General features: G+C 40.3%; 2 protein-coding genes across 3 annotated transcripts in view; both read left to right on the top strand.

Moving 5' to 3' along the window:
* hpdl (4-hydroxyphenylpyruvate dioxygenase-like) overlaps nt 1–1417 on the top strand; it is a 3903-nt gene extending 2486 nt beyond the window's left edge. Inside the window, exon 5 of the mRNA XM_014007035.1 lies at nt 769–1417. Within this exon, the coding sequence (XP_013862489.1) occupies nt 769–967 (199 nt within the window). The 3' untranslated portion in view covers nt 968–1417. The remainder of the gene's footprint in view (nt 1–768) is intronic.
* Nucleotides 1418–3872: 2455 nt separating this feature from the next.
* Nucleotides 3873–23579, top strand: fam53b (family with sequence similarity 53 member B). 2 transcript variants are annotated; one of them, XM_014007036.1, is made up of 5 exons: nt 3873–4048; nt 12576–12783; nt 13461–13503; nt 15256–16019; nt 22522–23579. In XM_014007036.1, the coding sequence occupies exons 2-5, from the start codon at nt 12694–12696 to the stop codon at nt 22861–22863; spliced, it is 1239 nt and encodes a 412-aa protein (XP_013862490.1). In that variant the 5' UTR covers nt 3873–4048; nt 12576–12693; the 3' UTR covers nt 22864–23579. The 2 variants fall into 2 exon arrangements, with proteins under 2 accessions (XP_013862490.1, XP_013862491.1); XM_014007037.1 differs by lacking the exon at nt 3873–4048 and having other exon boundaries at nt 12719–12790.
* Nucleotides 23580–24344: the final 765 nt, after the last annotated feature.

Here is a 24344-nt window from a genome sequence, read left to right as displayed (position 1 = left end):
GAATTTAGGTTGGTAATTATTAACACACAGCACCCATAATGCTAATGTATTGATATTTTTCTAGTTTTGATTTAAGTTTGCTTGTTTAGCATCGTCACAGTTGCTAGGTGACATGATGTACGCCGGGGTAAGGAGGGGAGGCTAGACCGTCCAAATCCACAGCCTCTTTTTTTCCGGTCTTCCCGGTCTACCAAGGACCCGGCCCGCCGCGACCGGGGAGTCTGGGTCCTCCGGAGGACCCGGCCTGTCGTTTTGGACACAGCCTATGACACAGAAACTTTTTATTTTACAAATGAATTAAAAGATGTCAGCAAGGGGAGTCTTGTCCATCCAGCCTTAAGTGTTGGAGCCGGACTCTGACCCAGAGCCAGAGGAGAATGAAGACCATCAAATTGTAGTTGGTGAAACCGACCTTTTTTAGAAGTTTCATTGCAAATAATTTGACATAATAGTTCAGAAGCCATCATCACCAGGAGAGACTAAATTCAACTTTTCTGCACTTATAGAGATTTCAATTACACAACAAAATGCATTTAATGGTTTAAAATGAGTGTACCCCGCCCCTCGCACTGTGACTGCTGGATATGGGCACCAGCGACCCACGCAACCCTGAAAAGGAAGAAGCGTGTACAGAAAATRGATGGATGGATGATGGGTTTAAAATGAGGATTTTTTTAAAATAGATTTCAAAATAAAAGCTCAGGGAAACGGAAGCCCAGCGCTGGGGATTTATCCTTACAGGTTTTGACCTTACTGTCTTGTGCTCAGGTATCTTCTTCAGGTCTTCACCAAACCCATATTTGCAGAGGACACCTTCTTCCTTGAGCTGATCCAGAGAAGAGGGGCGACGGGTTTTGGCGAGGGCAACATCCGGGCGCTGTGGAGGTCCGTGCAGGCGTACATGGAGGACGAGAGGAGGGATTCGGACACAGAGGAGTCCGCAAAAACTGTGCAGTCTGCTCAATAACAACCCACTTTTATTTTATTTTATTTATGTTTGACGTTTTGCTACGTTTGTCACTGTTATTGTGTATAATTTGGAGACGAGAGGGGCAAAGTTTTGTTGCAATCTTATGATGCACTAAACAAAAAACCACAAAGCTGTGCTGTAATCGTGCCTGAAATTTTCTATCAAAATTACTGTTACTGGTGCTGCTGAAGAATGGAAGTGGAAGTGACTGTGCCTCTAAATCTGCTGCTCACAACAGACTAAAGACCTTATTTAAAGACTTTAAATAACGTGCTCCATGTGAGCAATAAACCGCAACTGAAAGCGTCCATTTCATTGTGTGTCGAAAAATATTAACTCTTTGTTTTTCTATTTTCTACTTTTGAGATGATCTCAAAGTTTTCAAGGTTTTACATGTATGAGGCTTCAGACTGGCTTTGATTTCTTCACATAAAAAGTGAAGATGGATTGTCTTTTTAAATTTTTTTTGCAATCACTAACTTCCAAACCGAAAAAGTTTAAAGAGCAATATTTAACTGGTAAACAAAAAGCTGATCTTTTATTATGATTTAATTTCTATATTTAATTTTCATGAAGCATTTGCACTGATGCTTGCAGAACTGAACAGGTACAGGACAAACAGCTGCTCCTGTTTCAGACACAGAGGAGCGTTTTCACAATCTGCACAGTTTGGCAAACACTCAGATGTGTCAAATCAATTAAATTTRCTATAAACATTACAGGTGAGGATTGGCTGGATAGATGAAAAGGCAATGACGCTAAGATGGGAGTTCCATGAAGCAATATGCTTTTTTTTTAAATCTGCTAATTGGAAGTTACAGTATCTCATTTAGTTACAACAAAACAATAATTTTAAACTCATGCATTTCTGCAGTACTTATTTAAAATGTAATCAACAGCCTCTTGAGCAAATCGAATTGGTAAACAGGTGTTTACATGTTATGCATTTGTTCTCTGACAGATTGACGCGCTTGCATCGACCCGTTTGAACCACAGTTTCAGCAAAGTTGCTGCGGTTGTTTGAAAGGATTTGTACAGTTTTTTTTTAACGTGTGACGAGCACGGATTAGCTGTTCGTTAAAGATGAGAAGGGATGGCCCGTGTAACAGGAGTTCTTCAACCATCTGTCTCTAACTACAGATGGCACACAGCATTCTGCCGGAGGAGGGGTGGGCAGTTCTGGAACATTGATTTGCCTTTTTTTTTTTACTGCCAACCTTGTGCAAGCTAAAGTTATTAAAAACAAAACAATACAAGAAAATCAAGCCTCTACCCTAAAGAATCCATTGAAATAAATGTGGTGGATACTGCCCCCTATGGTTTTTAAGGACAAAATGCACTCAGCCAAACCTTCCTCCAACCCGACCACAAAGATAAACTTGATTATCTGCATCCTAAAGAGTACAACACTGCCCTAGTGTGAAAGATAAATCCCGGGTTACCATTAACACACACAAAAAGCAGACAGTCTAAAACCTAGTGGGACAGTCTGGGCGAGATTAGAAGAACACAACAGATGTTACTCCTTGATTAACAATTTGTCTGCCAGGGGTGAGTCTCATGTTCCCCACCCTGATGAGGCCAAGCGTAGCAGCTTCTGTTCACAGAAAAATGTGGTAATTTACTGTATATGAAGTTAAGACTTTTTTTTGTCCTTATACATAAAGATGTTTCCTCTTTGGTTCACAGTTGTAATGATTGCTAACGTTTGATATTCTTGCTTTGTATCCATCCATCCATTATCTATACCCGCTTCTTCCTGTCAGGGTCACGGGGGTCACTGGTGCTCATATCCAGCAGTCACAGTAGTGAGGGGCGGGGTACACTCTGGACACGTCRCTTGCATTGTAATCATATATAATTTCACAATACATGAAATGCTCAAACAAACAGATTATCATAAGTAGCTACAGTTTACACAAGCTAGATTTTATCTCTCAAATCAGTGGTTCTCAAACCTTTTAGCTTTTCACCCACAAAATTATACAAAGTTATATCTCATTTATTCCTGGTTTAAATGTATATACTTTGCTCATAACTCTATTAAACAAAGACATAATGACAACATAAACAGCCGCAGCATCTGCAATACAAACCATTGTTGATAAATTTGTCATTTTTACAACATATGTGACAAAAAGATGTGCTGTTYGCAAATTTTAACTTCTCTAAATTAGGACTTGCAACTTTGGGAACTACTGCCTTAGCTGGTAGATGAGTTTTACAAGTTTATTTGCTTATGTTTTGCTCAAAAATAGTTTGAATCTACTTTGGAAATAAAAATATTGTGGGTAAGTAAAGCTTTTTGTATTACTACACTGTATTTCTGTGTATCAACGAATAGCTATAAATGAAAATACTAGCATGTTAAAKGCTGATTTAAACTGTGATAAATACTTTAGTTCCAGGAAGCACATCTGTTTGCAATGACTGCATTTATTTACAGTACTTTTTTTATTAGGCCAGAATTCATTTAGTGAAAGTATATATGTGTATTTAATGCATATGTATATTTTACTCATACTGGGTTTCTAAAAGTCGCGTACATTTGGAATTTTCTCGTGTTACACTACTGTATATTGTGAAAATGTCTTGTGTTTATGCCTAGCTCATAAACTGATTGCTTTTCATTACTTCAGGGTGGATTGAAACATTAGCCACAAACGCGGGGGGCGCAGTTTTGCTAGCTTGCATTAAAAATTAACATGTTCCCTTTTTGTCAAACTTAAGCTTCAGTTTAATAAGATTAAAAAACATTGAAATACGCAGTTACTACAAATATGTTGTGCCTTGTAAAAGTTTTAGGTGTATAAAAACTTTGAAAACTCTCCTCCCCCCCTCCCTGTGTAAAGTGGTATCGCCCTCGTCCCTGGCTCATTAGCGTGTAGTTTTGTCGGACAGTAGAGCACTGGGGCAATGTTGTAGTTTGCACCAAGTGCTAGAAGTGAGCTGCTCAGCTTGTTTCCTGCCCCGAGTCTGTTTTTGTTTTCTACTAGAAGAAAACTCACAACTGTCAGCCGAAACTGATCAGCTGCTCGGTGCTGTGGAAGAAAAACAAGAAGTTCACTGTAATTGCTCGTGAGTAGTAGTTTTTCTGCCAAAATATCAACATAATGACGATAGAAAACTTACTAGCTAGTTTACTTGTGATGCACTTACTTGTGGTTTGAATTCATGTGTTGCACACGAAGGCGTGTTTTAAGAATAACAACTTGGATTAGACGTGACTAGTTGCAAAATAAGTTTCTCGAAGGAGGCTAAACAACCCCAGAAAGCTAGCTTAGCAACTTTTTTTAGCTGCCTGAGCAGTCCCCCGTTTGTTTGTCTATGTTAATTACTCACACAAATTACTCTTAAAATAACACTGTCAGCTCCTCGTTACTTTTATTCAGTCTGTGTTGTTTATACACATTTATGTGACTCCTTAGAAACCATGTATTCATATGTAAATGATAACTTGTATAAATGGGCTTTAGTGTGAATTAACCCACAATTGTTGCCCAAGTTGCACAAAAAAGCGTTTTTATTTTAAGTTACTAACTTTGAAGGGCATACACTTTGTTCGTGGTCTGGTTTCTTTGCAAGGCATGCATGACAAGATGTTTGATGGCAAGTGTGTAAGAGTTTGGTCTGAATGAGCTTTAATTTTCCCTTAAGACTGACACCACATTATTTTGTGGCTTTGACCTTCTTTAACTTTGGTTTCATACTGTTCTTGGCAGTGGAATGACATCTTATCTTTATCATAGCAAAACCTCTCTTCAGGTATGAAGTCAGAGYTGGCTTTTTACACAGTTGGGGAGAAAAAAACAAACACATTGTTAAACTTGAATTCCTGGGTGTGAGTACTACTGTTTAAAAAAGTTCATACCTGTTTTTGGAAAAAGTCACATGGCAAAGTGTAACCTCTGCTGCATTTCTATATTTAGCAAGTTGTGGCACTTTTGGTCTTTTCTCTTTTGCATGGGAGTTTTCAGACATGGGTTCAAGGGGACGGTTTGTGCCGATCACGAGCTCAATTTTCAGGGCTGTTTTCTTATGTGAAACTGAGAGCCATCCACCTGGAGGGCTGGCAGGCTCATATGAAAAAACAGTTTTAGCTCAAGTGCAAGACAGGCTGCCTATCAGGACTTGCAGATGATTCCTCTTCCCCTTTCCTTTCCATCCAACTGACAATATCGTGACACGTTTTTCAGAGCTTTTGGACTGTAACACAATGTCCACTTTAAAAAAAGTTTGACTCCGTTCTCACATTTTTGTGTGCAATAAATGCATTTCTTTTACCCTGCTGTGTAAATTTTGAATTAAAATGGAGACCTGTCTATTAGGTTTGACCCCTTTTGGTCCGTTAACGTTCTATATTATTATTCAGTTGCTGTTGTGTCTTTAACGCTGTGTAATTAAGGGACTTTGTTAGGTTTAGCATTCAAGTGGACAACATTTCTCTCCAACTTGGACAGGACTCCTGAAAGCCTTGATTACCAAGCTCAACAAAGTTCCTGTTCTGGACAAATGTATACAGTACAAGTGATTATGTATGAGATAATTAAGCAGCGGGCCTGCTTTAAAACGTAGGCCTCCCTGGCTGCCATGCATAGCATGCTGAGTCTTTGTGTTTATGGTAAGTGGGCAGCTGCATGCCTGTGAGACCTTGGCTGTACCCCAGGCCCTCAAACTGAGCCTGATAACTGCTATTGAAGCCTCCCAAGCCATGCTCGTTTCTGACTATTCACTCGCAGCTTTAAATGTAGAGCGAGCCTCGCCGTCTGACTCGAGTTTAATTTCTGTGAACGCGCGGACAGCTGTGGGCTTGCCAACACCTCACAATGAGTTTCATAAAATTCTTTTCAGTCACTCAGCCCTGACAGTACCCTGTACCACCTGCCGCTCGCGGGACCTACTTAATGACAGTAACAAAGGAAGTTTCACGTTTCAAAAAAAYGTGGAATTTTCATTTTCAGTGCTGCAGGGGAAAAACAATTTTAAAAGTAAAGCTTATTATTTGCTTTTACAAACTTTTATTGCTGCCGTCCCAACATTCTTGATGTTTTTTAAAGTTTTATAATTTATTAATTTAAATCTTTAACACATCTCCTATGCCTTATTGTGAATAAAGTATGGGTTTGTGAGAAAAGCAGATCATTGCGTTCTGTTTTTTTATTTACATTTTTCACAACGTCCCAACTGTTTTCCTGGATGAAAAACGAGAACTGCTCAAGCGTGAATTATGGTATGGAACACGCTTGCGCTTCAGCTCTAATAAGACATGCATTTAAAGCTTTTTTTAGGAACAGGCGTAGTTTCTCTTTCGGAATCCTTCTGCGAAGGCGAGCCGTCAAGCATTTACCCGACATTCTTCTCACAAATGTTGCAGTAATAAAGAGCGCTGCACAAATCCCACATTTATTTTCCAAATCTGGCCATCTCAGGTGTTMAGCAGATGCTCCTATTATGGAGATAGCACACGATCCTGGGACAATTCGGCTATTCTTTTAGGAAAGTCAAATGAGTGTGTCAGAAAAGGCATCTTACAATTAGGGTTGGGCGATATTAGTAAAAAAATAATCACAATTAATTGTGGTATTTAGYCAATAACGATTAATTTGACGATTAATCCCCTGGACACCCTTATGTCCTAGTCAATTGACCAATTTAGTGGGAAAGATTTGTTTTTTGTAAAAATCTGTTCCAAATTGTGTCAAAATTACATTGCAGAACTTTTTTTTATGTTCGTCGTATTTGAAGCGGAGCAGAGCATCGAGCAGACTGATGGGAGAAATCTGCAGTCAGCCTGCCTGCTGGCATTWATCATATTAATCGTCAAGTGCCAAAAAATAATCGATTAATGTTTTTCTGGCGATTAATTGCACACGATACGATTATGCCCAACCCTACTTACAATCTGAACTATTTAATGTGGATTTTTGTTTTGGTTAATGAAGGCGATGGTTATAAAAATCAAGTATTAAAAAAGGTAGGCTTCAAAACCGGTAATGTGTAAATCGGTAGCTTATAAGATAACACTTATATCTAACTCTATTGTTTCCACCAGCTGTCCCAAGTGCTATAAGATGGATTAGTGTTAGCTCTAATTGTCCTTCAGACACAAAGCTGCCAAATCCTTATGTAATGGTAGCCTAACGCAACAGCATTACAGTCAGAGCAATGTATGGGCTGCTCAAAATGGGAAAATGACACTTGGAGGGGTGACTATTGTTTTTATGCCTGTAGGGATGGCTGTTTTTTTTTTCATGACTTGAAGTTTATGAGTCTTTAAAAAAGTGTGACTCAGAAAAGAACACAGCTGTGCTGAATGCTAAAAAAGAAACGTAGGGTCTGTGCAAGTTGACATTCAAGAACTCTCATTCTGGTTTGACCCAATAGACTCTGTTTTTCTCACTTATGGCTTTATTATGCTGAGCGATCGCTTGATGTGTCTTGACAAGCCAAAGTGGTGACGGGTGAAAAAGCTTTAGGTGACCACAAAGGAAACTCATCAAGCTCATCCAAGGTTGTGTTTTTTGCTGTCTTCTGTGAGGGCTGTCACCAGTGCAGACTGTGCAGTTTGCATGTGATGGGAAGCCATGTCTGAGTGAAATGTTCTGCAACGTTCTCCTCAAAGATTAGATTCTCAGTTGTCATGGTGGCTGCTGCCTTAACCCAGATAACAAGCTATCGGACTCCAGAGGCCTAATGACTCCCACCGATTCTAGATAATGACTGCGTGGTGATGGTGCTGATTTGAGCATAGCCGTCTGAAGAGGACTGGTGCCTATTTAGTTGCCTAATTTGGCATATTTATCTCCTGCCGACGGAGGTGACAATGTTTTTGTCTGTAGCTTCATCCACTGAATTGGTTTTAATAAAACTTGTAGAAAGTTGTATGTATGCACACCTACAACTGATGAGTTTTTGGAGTAACCCCAATTTAAGCCTACACAGAAATTGGAATACCTCAGCAAATTTGACAGGTTTTGAGCTAAAACATTGTGCGTTAGTGGAGACATACTTTAGATAAWGGCTCTCGCAAGATCTCCCATTATTGCATGAAACTTTGCGTAACGTTATTCACAAGGTTTGGCTAAAATTGCAGTTACAACTTGATATTGTTTCAGAACTCTGGYGGGCAAAATGCATTCCTTTAAGGAACGGTAGTCTTTTAGTTTAGATATGTGTTAGAACACATTCAATATGAGGTGAGTGAATTGGGTGTATCCGTTAAACTCTGCCAGTTCTGCCTCACTGTAGCTCTTGCCTTTTGCTTTCCAGGTTCCTCTGACCAAGAAAAAGCAGGCTTCCCATTTTTCCAGCTATTTGTGTCTTTTTATTTAAAAAAAATTAAACTGACGCAAGTTTTGAATGGTTTTCCAAGGCTTCAGGGCTAGGTCCAGCCTCTATAACTTTGTTCAGCTTGTGTCATGAGGCTGAGGAATGTTTATAATTATGTTATAAACCTCACCCATATAAAACTCTCAGTTTGGATTTAAAAAAAAAAAAACCAGAGCATGAGAAAAATGATCAAATTGTTGCAGTTTGCTCCAACTAAATGTAATGGTTGTTTACACTGAGCATCAAGACAAACATTTTTACTCTTTTCAGGGAAGGGAAACTTAATTTAATGTCCCCTTTGAGTAAACTTCATGTCAAGGAGTTTTCTTTTTCATTTTGTGTCATTTGAGTCTATCTATAGGCCAAGTGATAAACAAACAAGTCCTTCCTCTAGCCAGCCTATCCAGAGTTATCTCAGATCTTTGTGGCTGATGGTCACGCACATATAGTAATCTGTCCCGCCTTGAGCTCAGTTCCTTTCTGCTCGAGATAAAACTAAAGACGGGTGTTGTTCTTGAAGAACACCCTCATTATCACMCGCAGCCAAAACTTTGCCTATGTCTGTTACCAAAATAGCTCACGTATCACCTGACAAATTTTAACCAAGCGCTCAGAAAGCAACCAGAAGTTTGTCTGGAATGGTTAAACTTTTGGGGTCAACTCAATTCGAGATGGCCACCACAGCTAATTGACAATAGCTAACATAAAAATGGATAAAAGCTGTCAGTATTACAGATATTCAGCTCAGCTTTGATGCGGTGGTAGTTATAATTCAAGCATGACATCATGTGATTTTGCGTGAGGTTGCACATACATAACATTGTTTTCAAGGTTTAACCAGAATGACTAGAACTTTGTCATTTCTCAGTATAAGATGAACTTGGGCAACCGATGGTAAGCATTTATTTGAGGAATACTGGACCTTTTTTGGGGGTTGGGGTGGGGGTAATGTTGCCTTTTTTTTCTTTAAGCACATATTTCAATTCTACAGCACAATCAAGTAACTACGATGCGTTACCGATCAGTTACTGTTGATTTTGCGTCTACATCTAATCGGCTTGAAATTGGCCCACCTCTCTCTCTCTCGCTCTCTCTTTTGAACCTCCTACCATTTGTAACACTCCCACTTCAGCATGTCTTCACAACAATGCTTTGGGGGAGGGGTGCTCTGTAGGACGTGAGCTCTACTGAACACTGGGCTCAAGGGAGGAGCTATGTACAAAAAGGCGGTGCTTTGTACCTGCAAGTGTTTAGGCAGCTCCACATGGCTACCACGGGAGATTTAAGGATTTCTCAAACATGCATGAAGGAGTGAAAGCAACACTCTGGGTACGTTTTTGTTGAGGGAATGACATAACATGATATAATGCTCAAAAATAGGGATATGAAAATTTCAGCCGATATCCGATATAATTATTGCTGTTGTGGCCGATAACTGATATTTACCGATATTACACAAACACAAATTATATTATACATATACACACAAACACACTTGAGTCTTTTTCTGGATACCGTAAATAAATGGTCAGACCTCTGACATGGCTCCCTAATAGAGTTGGGCAATATTAGCAAAATAAAAAAAAGAATCACAATTAATTGTGGTATTTAGCCGATAACTATTAATTTGATGATTAATCTCTTGGAGTCCCTGGACACCCTCATGTTCTAGTCACATTACCAATTTATTGGGAAAGATTTGCTCTTCATAAAAATCTTTTCCAAATTGTGTAAAAAATTACGGACTTCAAGCTATACATCAAAATTTAAATTGTGTTGATAGATAAATAAATTACAGAACTGTTTTTTTAATGTTGGTCATATTTGAAGTGGAGAGGAACACTGAGCGGACTGACCGGGGAAATCTCCCATCGGTCTGCCTGGTGGCATTAATCGTATTAATTGTCAAGTGCAAAAAAAATAATCCATTGTTTTTCTGACGATTAATTGCACACGATACGATTATGCCCAACCCTACTTCAGTTATCACTGGCTACGTAGCGTTAATATCACTATCATGATCAAACAGACACCACTCAACCAACCATTTCCCCTCCCTAAACACAAATACAAAGCGAAAAAATGGGAAATCAATATTGGACCTTAATATCGGCCCAGTTTTACATATCGGACCGATACTGATTTTAATGCCGATATATCGTGCATTCCTACAAAAAAAGTCAATTTTGCACAATCTCCCCCTTCTTAATACTTGAGTTGTTTTCTAGACATGATTAAGTGTTAGTAATGGAAATCATATGCTGAATGCAAACACGACCTCCAGTGCGTCTCATCCCACACACTCCACCACAGCACCCGCAACTTCTGATGCAGCCTCTTTTGTTTCTCGTGGTGTCTCAACCTCAAACAGGCCACTCTTTTGTTTTGTGCACACCATCTCTTTCTGTTTCCTCTCTTCTCTGTCCTGCAGTTGTGTCATCGAAACAGACACCCCTCTGACCTTGCAGGCGACAGGCGTCACACGACCATCTCGTGTCCACTTTTGTTCTGTTCATCTACCTGACGTGGCCTCGAGTGTGTAACCGATCTTGTGATCGTAAGCTCCTCCGTGACGATTATATAGGTTTACATCTGGGACTGATGAGGACTTTTACTGTAATCATGGTGCAGCATTAACGTGAAGACTGGGGTTGTTTTGATAACCGCAAGGTCAGCTATTCTCAGCCGGCCCCTGAGGAGTCAATTACACAACTTTGACTTTGCTCCACTCCTCTGTGTGCTCCAGAGAGGAACACTTTTTAGAGAAACTCACTCTGTCTTTCATGTGATCAGGCAAAAATAAAACAAGGTGTAGACTTCCCCTTTTTGGATGAGGCCATGTGGAAGTGAAAACGCTTTGTCACTTTAATTCACARACCAACATATGACGGAACAAGTAACACAATGATAGTGAGTGTTGGCATCAGAAATGAAAGAAAAAAGGGAAAAGGAAACTGTTTTACTCCCCTGAATTTCCATGAGTTTCCACATGTAGAGCTGAACAGGATGCACATGGAGGAGCCACAGAAATGGAATCCATGTGTTTTGAGATGCAGCTTGGGTATTTAACTTAAATTATTTTGTATGTGTGAAAGGCATACCTGAAATGTTAGACGTGTCTTTGTAAAGGAAAACAATAGTGCTCAGTTCTAACAAATGAGCACTTGAGGTTAATGTTGGGCTGCRATTGTTAGAGACTAGTCGGTGACTCAATATTGCGAGAAAGTCAGGTAAAGTGTTTGCGACCAAGTGACCATCGAGCCATGTGGCCACATTTGGAGTGGCCATTTTTTTTAAGAGAGAGAGGCCAATTTCATGATGTTAGACTGTGATTCAAAGTCAAATGTATTTTTGATACATACAGCATTTTCATAACAACTGAAGGCAACATAGTTACTTGATTGTGATTTAGAATTTAACTATGTGCCTGGAAAATGCATAATACAACCCCCCCCACCCCCACTAAAATAATAAAAACAAAAAAAAAGAACCATTTATTTTTGGTTAATGTAGTGTTTGTTATAAACTTTATTAATTTGTCTAAACTGTGTTTTGTTTTTGGAATGATATGTATTTTTGCACAGCAGTTCTGTCCAACATGCATGACTTTCAATGTGCTTTATAGTTAAATTGACACTACAATAGTATAGTGAATTTTCTTATAATTTCAGTGCATTTTGCTTCAAAGTTGAGCAGAACCAAAATCATGCATCATTACACAAGACTGAGAATAAACCAGGATAAAAAAATAAAAATAAAGATTAATTGATTTTATGAAAAACAACATCAGATGATTCAAGTGAAAATTGGATTTTATATCCAGAAATAGCCCAAAGCTATGTTTTATTTGCTTATTTGTTGTAAATCTACCAAAGTAAGGTGGTAAACATGGTGAATTATTTACTGGCTAAATGTCTGCATGAAAGCTTTGTTGTTGTAAGTATGAAAGCAAACTAGTGTTAGCATTTAGCCTAAGGTTTTATTATGTCTCTGTACTTCCTGACAGAACCATTATTGGTGTTAGTAAATGCAGATGACTTTCTCAGAAACAAACTAAAACTTATTCAAATTGTTTTTTTTTTTTTTTTTTTGTCAGTGTTAGATACTCTGCTGAATCTCAGAGGATAGTTCTGTTTAGGAACCTTTGCTTCTTTGATGCATGTCAAGCCGTCCCCTCTTGAGATTTCTATTCCCTCCTCTGTCGTCTGCTTATATGGTCGGCAGAATGTAAGAAATGTGCTGAGTTCTAATCCTGCGCTCGTCTTTGTCCACTCAGGATCAGGCCAAAGAGTGAAGCACATTCCTGGAGGAGCTGAGAAGAGAAACCTGCCCGTTGACACTGTCCCCATCAAGATGGCCTCCAGTTTAAGTCGCTGGAACGACTTGGGACGAGGATGTGCAAAGCCATGGTGATCATCTACAAAAAAACACTGGGAAAAAAGGCCGGCGACGATGTAACCTCCACATGTACGGACTTGGGCACGGTGAGAGGTGGTTTTCTAAAGCTGTTTTCCTTTGCATGTGAAATGTGTCCTTTCATGTTTATGCAGCTGCGCCAAGAGACTTCAGCTGTGCCTGTCAACCAGAGGAAAAGTTACTGCTTTCAATTTGGAAACTCAGTCCACGTCAGTTCAGCCTTCGTTTATTAGTTTTCCTGTTTTTGTCAGGTTAAGTCAAAAGTGAAAATGAACCACGGCCAAGATTAAAAAGGTAGTGACTCACAGGACATGACGCCAGAGGACTAATGTGGATGTTTATAGCCAAAAGTGAATTTTTGTTTGTATTTGTGTCAGTTACCAGCTGATCCTCCATAATTATTTTCTCCAACTCACATCGAAAGACATCAAAGCATTATCGTTCCACTAAATTGATTCATTCTCCAATTTGTGTCTTTGCAACAGTAGTTCAGAACTGTGTGAGAAAATTCCCCAACTAATGTGGACTGAATCTGACCTTTCAGTCTGTGGAAATGAAATCATCTTAAATAGTGGCTGAGCATTAGTCAGAAACATTTAAGGCATAACTCTCCACTGATGAACTACACTTGGGACCAATTATACATTGCTAAAACTTTACTTTTAGTCAATTTAAAAAAGCTTTCTGTGGTGTCTTGAAGAGCTAACACTGATTTTTTTTATTTCCCCTCCCTGTACCACAACAGTTCCAGGCACAAACCATGAGCCAGGGTGCAGCACTCTTCTTGGGTAAGATTTTATCAGCTTGTACTTACTTTTACTCCAGTAATCTTCTGGATACAATCTTCTGTCTCAATTATGTTAAATATTTCTCATCACAAAGTTAATGTCTTGTCGACGCCTGAAAATGTCAGGTGTTTCTGGCTAAAAGGTGCTTGTGTTAATGTAAAAGTAGAAGAATTATCGAGAGGAATGGCTTCAAGCAACCACCTCCGCATTTGGTTAAAGGAATGAACCAATGTCAAACATGTCAGGCAGGTGGTTTTGCTTTCATAAATGTGTTCAAGTGACTACATGTTAGCAGTTTATTGCTAAAAGGGATCTCATAAAAGAGCATGCTCTCTCTATAAGATTATAAATATCGGGGTTTATTGTTATCTTTGTAGTAATAATAAATGTGTTATCCTGTAACTTGGCACCCAGTGTTTGTGACACAAAGCCCAGTCACAAAACCAAAACATTACCAGCAGGCCTTTTGTTCTTTGTTTTGCTTAAGTGTAGTTGATGGTATTTGGTGGATTTTATTGCGAAGGGAAGAGTAGATGTTCTGCATACCAAGAGTGGACAAATGGTTTGATGCTCAGCATCTGACTCAGAGTTGATTAGCTAGTTCAGTTGGCTAACCCTATTCAGAATCAGAAGTATTTGTGGGCAGTTCAAGGTACCTTCCAGGCTTGGTGGAGCAGACAAGAAAATACGATCAGCTTATTCAGAATCAACAGTGAGTCAGCTGAACATTGAGCACCTTTACTTTTCCAGTCAGCTGTGCGTACAGATGGAGACACCGAAGCACCGCCTGAGGGGCCGACTTTATTTTTAACAAGAAGCAGTGACGAGTGTCAAAATAGTATGGATGCAGGGTACGGTGGGAATCTGTAGGTAACTCATGATTTGTTTTCAAAATCAGATTGCTTTGTAGAAAGAGACACACCCATTTAGATTGTTTCATGTCTTATGCTTAATTTTCGAATAGAACAAACCCGTTTTTTTTTTTTTGTTTTTTTTTTCCTCCTTACTGGGAAATTACTAGCCTGGTAAAAACCAGACCCTTGTCTTTCACTTTGCTTCCTACAGGGTCTGGACTCTCTGCTATAGATAAGCGATTCTTGCTGGAGGCATGGCCTCTGCTGAAATTTAAAATGATTGGATCGGTTGGCCACGACATATGTCGCTGTGAAGGAGGCTAAGCTAAGAAGCTAACCGGAAATCACGTGTTCTGTAAACAACCCTACTGAGAGGAGAGAAGTACCGAGCCGAACGAGATGACTGTAAATGAGAGCTGCTGCTTTGTCAGACAAATTTAATTTAATTTGGAAGCCTTATCAACACAGACTGGCTTCATTCACTTCCTCCACTGCTGTATGCTAAAATAACTAGCAGACACTGCACAGAACATCGACGTTCTGTTCTCTCATTGGCCCAGAAAAAATTGCTCCCAAAGAAATCCTTGTCTATGGGAGAAATCCCAGACGGAGCAGTGAAGGGAAACTAGAATTGAGCGGAACTGAGTAGGAAGGCAAGGGCCAGGCTAGGAAATTACCAGTTTCAGCTGTAAAGTGATAGATGGACACGTTAACATTACTCACAGTAAATACAATGACAAAAATTTAACAACAAAAAACTAGACAATTGTGACCAAAATACTGAGCGAAAAATGTTGTAGATCTTGAAATTAGCATATTTTAACAAAATATATTAATTATTTACCTAATTTTCCAAAACGGTTTTAATGACCTTTTAATCTGGTCTGTTTCATTTCAGGGACCAGTCAGTGGCGTGAGGTGGGTCACAGCTGTGCGTTACAGCAGCGGCCAGTTGGAACCAGTTTGGAGAACCTGTGGGACGTCCTGCCTGAGGTGCACAGGACTTCTGCCCAGTGGGACTGGGACATTGGCTCCAAGTCGAGCACAATCACCAGCTTGCTGCAGGACCTGAGCCTAACTGAGACGGCCTCGTCCCACTCCACCGCGCCCCCCAGCAAGCGTCAGTGCCGGTCTCTGTCTTGCTCAGGCGAGCTCGGCAGTTGCCGCTCCACCTGGCGCCCGCAGGGCTCCCGCGTGTGGACGTCCGTGGAGAAGAGGCGGTGCCACAGCGGAGGCAGCGTCCAGCGCGGCAGTGTTGGAAACGCGCAGCTGTGCTTCCCGGCCATGCAGCGCAGTTCCAGCTTCAGTTTGCCTGCCCACTCTGACACCGCAGAGCCACTGTGCTTCACCCAGCACTTAACCCAACCGTCTGCCTTCACCGGCCTCACACCCTCATCCCCGATGCGCCTCTCGTCCGAGCCCGCAGCTGAGCCCCTCTACCTCTCTCATGAACAAATTAGCCTCCCCGAGGCTCGTGGACCTTCGCCACCCAGCTCCCCTGACTCCACTCCAGAGCTGGAGCGTCGTGGCGGTCAGGGCGGCCTCGCCCGCAGTCGCTCACAGCCGTGTGTCCTCAATGCCAAGAAGATCGGTGTGAAGCGCAGGAGGCCTGCTGACACACACAAACAGAGGCCTTCGCTGGATCTGGCAAAGATGACCCAGGTTAGTTTCTGGTTTTACTTTGTCTGAACTGACAGCAAAGTATCTCATGATCCACCAAGTAGATTTTAATATAACTTTCAGAAAGTAATCGATAGTTGTATATCTACAACTGATTACCTTTGGGGCTCAACACAAGTCAAGCTTTCCACTACAGAGTCTAAAAGTTTGGTGTGAAATGTATTTTCCTCAAGTTAATGCTGGGCCTTTTAATAAAATAAGAATCGAATTTACTAGGCTTTAAAAATACAGCTTATTATTATATTTTGCACCTTTTCTTTGTCAAACAAAAACTTCTGAGACAACATACGGGGGAATTTATTGGTTGAACTCAACAACCTTTTGTGCTCCAGATAATCACTGTCCAGGAAATGGCTTCTAGAGCTGGGATCTCAGGACTGTCGGTCTGTAACATTTACTTGTTACACTCTGTTGTTTGGGGTAATTTTCGCTGTTCATGTTGGGCAAACAAACACTTTGCAGTAAAGGTCACACACCAGTCTCCTTCAGCCCACCTCGAAATGTTTCTGCCAGCTTGGTTGTTTAAAAAAAAAAAGGAGCCGTTGGTTCATGCAGGCCTGTTCAGGGTTACATTCCTTTTCTTAGGGTGTGTGTTCACACTTTCAGAAGAGGAGAAATATGCTGTTAGATTTTGTTATCATGGAAGAATTTGATCAAAGCAGAACTTTATATGGTGGTCTGTGTGTTGGGACAAGAGTGTGTACACAACAAATTATAGGCCCGCATATCACCCGCCACATTCATTCTAAAGCTTTTAGACTAAAATCATCTTGTTAAGAAATAACAGTAATTATTTTCTTTTAAACTTTTGGCTTGGGCTCACCTCTGTAGTGGACCAGGTTTAACAGGTGTTTTGCAGGTGTCACTTTTGCCCAACAATAAATACACCATAAAGACAGAGACAGACTCGGCCCTTCTCAGAAAGTCACTCAGTTCAGTGGTGACTTAACAACTGTGCTGTTGTGATACGACAAGCAGACGCCACGCAGGCTTCAAACAGAGACAAGGTCAGCATGGAGAAAACTGCCTCAGGCGAGGCAAACAACAATATTATGATAGAGCAACATCAGGGTGTCGAGATTGTTAGTGGTTGATCTTTCCTGCTGTTCATGCATTGTTCTAGTTTTTTTTTTTTTTTTTCAAGAAGGACTTTCGCTGTTAGCACAAAAAGACAAAAGAAAGACTTATTACACTTTTAAAAATCCCTTAAGTTATTTATGACTATCAGACAAATCAAACTAGTTTTAATAAATGTAATTTAGTTTTTTAAATTAACGTGCCAGTAGCACATAAGTGCACCTTATTTAGCCTTACTTAATCACTAATAAATGGTTAGTTAACCATTAATACATCATTAAGGATGATTCGTACTTRATAATCTATAACATTTTTATTAATGTTTTGCTAATAAAGGCTAACATTTCCAAAACCAACATACTTATTGTTTATTCATGCTTAATAACTCATGAATCACCTATTCTATATGTCATCATATATGATTATATGTATGTAAGTGCTCAAATAAATGTAGAGGAGAAACGGGAGCCAGGGAGAAAGAGAAGTCACACACAAGACAGGCCCTGGAGCAGTGCGGTTATCCTAACTGGGCTTTTCTGAAAGCAGACAAGAAACCCAAACAGGATTCCAGCCAACAACTAGGTGAAAATGAAGACCCTAAACCCAGACCCAAACCAGTCGTCATTCCATATGTGGTGGGAGTTTCAGAGAAACAGACATTTATTCTCTAAACATGACGTCCCAGTGGCTTTCAAACCCCAAAACACGTTACGACAAAGATTAGTTCACCCCAAAGATCGTGTCAGGAGGACTGTGATCAGTTATACATCAGGGAAACAAAACAGCCAATGTTCAAAAGAATGAGCCAGCACAGACGAGCTACTTCGTCGGGTCAGGACTCTGCAGTTTACACTCATTTACAGGCCAGCGGTCACTCTTTCAGGGATGAAGATGTTCTCATCCTTGATAGAGAGGAACGTTGGTTTGAGAGAGGAGTAAACGAAGCCATCTTTGTGAAGAAAAACCGTCCACCATTAAACAGAGGTGAAGCCCTTCATGTCCAGTTGTCCTCCTCCTACAACGCTGTTATTGCAAGTATGACTCAGCCCCCTGTGAGCAAAAGGTGTGAATCAGGGCCCCAACGTTACCAACACAACGAGGGAAAGAGAGACAAAACAAGGGGACGTTGAGCCCCGCCTGCACTCACTACATTCACATAATACGACACGGGTCACCTGATGGGGCACATGACCCTGTATGAACAATAGAACTAATCGAGCCTATTGTTAGGTGATGGCCCTCTTTTGCATGTGACTAACCTGTTTGTCCATGTGGAGGCAGTGCTTATAAGGCTGAGTTCACCTGAAACTCATCAGACTGAAGAAGTCTCTTAGAGGAGAGACAAAACATTTCCCTAAAGAAGAACCCATCCAGAGGACCTACTTATTTTTTCTTTTTTATCAAATAAATGTACTTTCACACCATGCTTTAACCATGGATTAATGGTTACAGAATGTTTGAACTGACTATAATTTCAGTCTGATATCCACAGGTGAAAAGAACCTGGTGGTCCTTCAGGTATTTTCTACATGAAGTAATACTTAAAAAAAACTAATAGTCAATTTTAGAAAGGTTCACAAAAAGACTTAACTACTAGCAACTGTCTTAATTGATGCACTGCAGGATTAGTAGATAGTCAATTGAAATGCTCTCTAACCTGGCATTCCTTGAAGGAAGTTTTAAACTAATATGATGGGAAGGGAGTTGTAACAGTTTTAATCAAATCTTTTAAATGAAGTTATTTTGGTGAGATCCGTAAGTGCTCAGAGTATGTGTTGGGGGTGACTCTCAGCTACTACCACACCAAATTCTCCCTTAATTCCAGTAAAATAAAGATTTTTAGTCCAGCCATTTTGTTAGCTTTATATTAGGTTGCTTTAAAAATGAATTCAAGCGCTACTTTGCCGGCTACACCCACAGGCACACACCGACACCCGCCAAAACATTTTCGTTTCGCCTCCACCTACGGACGGGAAAGATGTTTAGCTGCGATGACAGGATAAGCTCTGTACCCACTTGGCTCTGGGACTTCATTGTGCTTCGTGTGTGTGGCACTGTATCGGGATTGAAAGTCACCTTGCTGTTCAAAGGTTGGTTTCTGAAACGTCTCGGCGTCCACACACACCCACCGGCGGTGTAGTTTACTCGAGAAGAAAATGCTACCTGCCGCGCAGCCTGGCGTCACTTTTTAAATGTCAGGAAGCAGAGCAGTTGTGGAAGAGGTTATAGATCGTCACGAAGGAGGAGGCAGATATTTGAGGGGTGAAGAGATATTGATTTCTATAAATTCAGCTCACTGGGTGAATGGCGGCCACAGCTGGCCCTCATGAGCTATTGATCTGATTTTATGGATGTTGAGTCAAGGTCAGTATGGATGAGGACTCCTGATCATCACAGGCACAACAGCAAGAACACTTATTACAATCATTTAAACGTTCGGGATTTGGTTCTGATGAGGATGTTAAAGAAGATTTGCTTAGACTGAAACACCCAACATCCAGAAGTTGGAACAATACTTTGTTTGGCTAATGAAAGTCCAGACAACTTATGCCCCTTTTCCACTAGTGCCACTTAGTGTAGTGTCGGTACGGTTCCAAGCCATTTCCATTAGGCCAGATCCATGGAATCTGCACTTTTTTTAGTACCTACTTCATTGTGGTTCCAACCGTCCCCAGCTGACACCAAAATGCAACGTCAGAACACTGTTCATCACTGGCTAAATTTTTGCAAATGTTTAAAATTTCAAAAGTTATTCATCAAATGTGTTTCCATCTCTCATTTTGCCCATTAATTTTTTTTTTCAAAATACCTATAAACCACCTCCACCAACCGCCCAAAACACATCCATTGGAACCGGACTGGAACATCAATGGAAAACCAACCGGTCCGACCCGTACCTACACCGACCATTCCGACACTACACTAAGTGGCACTAGTGGAAAAGGGGCATTATTCTCTTATCAGTGTGGACCCATGGTTTGAGACACAAGTTAAACTTCAACGTCTGAAGTGCCAAGAAAAACAGCTAAATTATTTATTGACCCACCTCAACCCAAAAGCAAAGACCTTTTCTCACTGCTACTTTTGGTTTCACCTTCCATAAACGTAAAGCTCATAATGCTTTAGCCTCTGTACTGTTGCATTTATCAGACAATAAAATTTGAAGTGAACACCGTGATCAAAATAGAAACTGAAGTCTATTTTCTATCTGTATAGAAACAACTGAACTTTGAAGCCTCATTTATACAAGCATTGACTGAGTCCCTGTAGTCCCGAAGTCGTGTGTGTGTGTGTTGCAGCAGGGTTGTTAGTTTTAATTTTTAGTCCCTTTTACTAAATCAAAGATCAAATTTATTTTAAAAACCTTAAGATCTTAGATTTGTGAAACATGAAATAACTTTCAGCTCTAGGTTTCTGTCATTGATGCATAAAAATCTCAAATTCTTAAAGTAAATAAAACCAGGACGTAATGAATTGTAAATCTTAAAAAATTCCAAATTTGTTGTAAAATTAAATTGTATGTCTGTTATATACTGCTGTTCATCAATACGTGTAAATGCCTGGAAGTGCCTTTATCCACGGTGCATCCAGTTTTAATGGGTTAAACCATTAAAAGCCTATGTGAAAAATTTAAGTATTGATTAAWAATCCCACTTGTATCTGAAATAGCTTAGACTGTCTCATATTTAAGATCAATGGATTATAGCTCCTTCCACCTCTGGTGTTTGCTTGCTGCAGCTGCTCTCCTTTGACTCATTCTTAATGAGAACTGTGAGTTTTTAAAACAAATACTACATTTCATTTGTTTTCAGACAAATTTAATGACTAATAAACTGACAAACAACTGTCGTAAACTTATCCAACTCTTTGTTTTACCTCCAGTAATACAAAGTGCTTTTGGACTGATTTAATTTAGAAACTTAATGGCCCTTTTTTTTACTTTCCAACAAATTAAAAAAACATAAAATCCACTTTACTCTATTGATTATTTGCAGCTGCACTTCGTAAATTTGGCATTGCCCTACGTCTCTAACAGACCCATGTCTTTCATGTGTTACATAAGCACACCAACAGGAGTTTTTTTTTTTTTTTACAGAGGCTCTATTCTCTCGCCTCTCTCGGGCCCGACATCGGTAAGACACGAGGCAGCTGTCCTGCCTTCCTCACATTAGCTGCACAGATTGGATAAGCCTCTGTCATAAAGCTTTTCAATGCAACGAACGCAGCTGTCGCAGGACCCGCCTGCAGCAGTGTTGGCACATGTGGATTAGCCTAAAGAAGTGACTGAGTTTCCCAGATGTATGCGAGCATTGTGCGGGGACCAGAAAGGCCAACGTGAGTGACGTGTGTCCTCTGGATGTCTGACCACTTGCTGCGTGGGTTCTTCTTGGGTCGGAACACAGCCTTATTTTATCTGATAAAATGAGTTATTGTATTTATCACCAGTCATTGATGAGTCTTTTGTTAGTTTGTAGTATTGGTGAGATGTCATGAACCAGCTGATCTTCACTTGACTAACTTTTGGAGTCAGTCTATTTTCAAGATGGCTGCCACAGCTACTCCACCTTTGCCAACACAAAATAGTTTTTTAACTTTTTTGTTTATTATTTACTGTATTTATTCAAGTATAATACGTAAAATTTAATCCATAAAATCATCCATAAAGTTGGGGGGTAGTACTATACTCGGATAAATATTTTTACTTTTGTATTTTAACTGAAATATCGGCTTCATTCACAAAATGCCTGAGTCCGCAAATGAGACCGCATCGTAAAAAGCAGTTGAAACGAGCTTACCTCTGACACTCCTCCGTGCTTCAGAGCGAGATAATAACAGATCCAAGCAGGCAGCATGATGTGAAAAAAAAGGTGGGGGGGAGGGGGTGGGAGCAGTCCTTTACCTTAGTAATGATAACAAACTAATGACATTAGCGTGTGACCGGACCGCTCCTCGAACAACAACAAACACATGTTCGTCTGTAATGGCTGCCATCTACCGGTGTTCTGAAAGGAGTTTCCCCACCAGAGGGGGTGCTCGCGAGTAGGAAGTAATCTGCTTTTCCCCCACAAGATGGTCCAAATCTCATGTGAAGTCTCTGACTTTTGTGTTGGCACATCCCGGTGGACTATGTGCAAAATGCCAGAATTCATATGATGCTGCTATAGCTGATATATATTTGTTTCCAAAATACCTTTTAGTACATGTGTTGTTAAAATAAAATGAACAGTCCAATGATCATTTTACTGATATGTATAAAGACTGCAAAGGCTGAAAAATCTTGAAGTYTGWATGAAATTGGAGGTAGTTTGAGGATTAAATTTTTTATGCTTTTGAAGCTCAAAAAGGGGGGTCGTATTATACACGAATACGGTAAATCCTAATGAAATATGTCTCTGTCTTTATACAGAAACTTCGGAATTTCCACAGCCTTAGCTGCCCTGGCATCACCAGCGATGACCTCAGCGGGTCAGGCCAGGCGGCGCCCACTCTCAGGTGCAACCCCGACGACTTGTCTGAAAACGAAGACGGCTCGGAGGACGTTCTGAGTCGGCCCGCAGATGGCGAGCTCACCAGGAACGAGCCGGCCACAGAGGAGGCGGACAGGAATGTCACAAACTGCCGCGGCCCGACGGCAGAAACGACCAACGGGAAGGACGGCGAGCCTCTGTGGGCGGGGCTGTGCAGCATGAGGAGGGACGTGTACCAGCTCGGAGGAGAGCTCGACATCGAGCAGATTGAAAGGAACTGAGCTGCTTTCCTTTCAAGACAAGCTAAATTAGAGGACTGGGAGTTTTATCACCAGGTGGTACAACAAACAGTGCTGATAGTCTTAAGGACAAAGCAAGTGGAGAGCTCCTGCAGAGAGTATCCCAAGGGCTTGTCCATTTCTTTTCCATTAAAGAGAGACTGAAGAGACGTTTTACGCTTTAAATGTTCGTTTGGGGACTGTGTTCAGAAGTGACTCCCCCACTACAGTTTTTTGTGTCTCAGGAGAAAATGAAAGTCAGGGAAGATGGATACGAGTGGAAATAAAACTGATAAATTTAAACATATTGTAACCTTAACCTGAATAGCCTACTTGTGCTTTTGTTTGGAGAGAATTCACAGCAGGCTTGTATAAATTCTCTGCACTTGAAAGTGTTTTTTTTTTCTTTCCTCTGACGTTCTTCACTAGCACATAGGTACACGATGGAGAGAAATGGTCACCACTTAAAGAGCTACTGTTGTTTAAGCTTCTTTCACCCTTACTGAGCAACAACACACACACACCTATAAAATATACTGAAGAGCTTAGCATTGTACTGGGTTGCTTCAGGCTTACCTGTGAGATTTACTCTCATGAATGTTTGAAACGTACTTAAAGATGCTAACAGYCTTAATATTCTTTCTTTTTACGATTTGTAACAAACTTGTGTAAAACATGAGCATAATTTCTATTAAAAAAATAAACGGGTTTAAAAGTCATTTGGTATCGCGTCATTCGTCCTTGCTTGTTCCTCTGAAGCGGTGATAATGGATTTACCTGTGTCTGACTGTAGCATAACTAAACTATCATGAACCAGTGAATGAGTTAGAATGAACGTTTTGGTGCGGTAAGTCATTTTCAACACATTGAGGACTAGCATATCTCACACTTTTTGTGTAAGCTTGCACAGAACGTCGCAAAGTTTGACCAAAACCGGCTCCAGCTGTGTCCCTTCTCAGCTTAATATGGTTTTACTGGTATAAAATCCACCAGGCCATATGCATTCTAGTTAAATGCCAGTTGCCAGCTCTGATCTGCGTCTTGTTCTGTGTTTGCAAATTTTTCAAATGTGTCCCAGTTGTTTAGTAATGCAAGTRGGCGTGAATAGCTCATCTGGCTGGCCTAAATTTTTGCAAGGGTTTAACATCCGGTCTTAATTTAGTACAATGTTTGAGTATGTTACTTTATATTCAACCTGACAGCTGTAAAGTTTGTTTTGTGCTGCTCTGATCCATATTGTTTTATGACACAATCTGTAGTTATTTTATAAATGATAAAAAAATCATAATTGTATTTTCCTGTGATGCTTTTTACTAATAAATTGAACAATTTAAGGCGGGACTTTCTCACAGGCTCCTCTAAGCAACATGAAAGGGTTTTAAAAAAAGGCCTTTATGAGGATCAGTGAAGAACATGCATTAACAGCGAGGTCATTGTTGGAGATGTCTTTATTACAACAATGCACACTGACCCAGTTAAGTTGC

The sequence above is a fragment of the Austrofundulus limnaeus genome, unplaced genomic scaffold, assembly GCF_001266775.1.
Source record: "Austrofundulus limnaeus strain Quisiro unplaced genomic scaffold, Austrofundulus_limnaeus-1.0 Scaffold39, whole genome shotgun sequence".
NCBI classification, from domain to species: domain Eukaryota; kingdom Metazoa; phylum Chordata; class Actinopteri; order Cyprinodontiformes; family Rivulidae; genus Austrofundulus; species Austrofundulus limnaeus.
Note: the sequence above shows the minus strand (reverse complement) of the source record. Positions and strands in the feature narration are given on the sequence as shown.

Coding starts and splice junctions, on each gene's coding strand:
- fam53b (XM_014007036.1), top strand. CDS start 12,694: ATGTGCAAAGCCATGGTGATCATCTACAAAAAAACACTGGGAAAAAAG. Junction 12,784..13,460: donor CATGTACGGACTTGGGCACG/GTGAGAGGTGGT, acceptor GTACCACAACAG/TTCCAGGCACAAACCATGAG. Junction 13,504..15,255: donor GGGTGCAGCACTCTTCTTGG/GTAAGATTTTAT, acceptor GTTTCATTTCAG/GGACCAGTCAGTGGCGTGAG.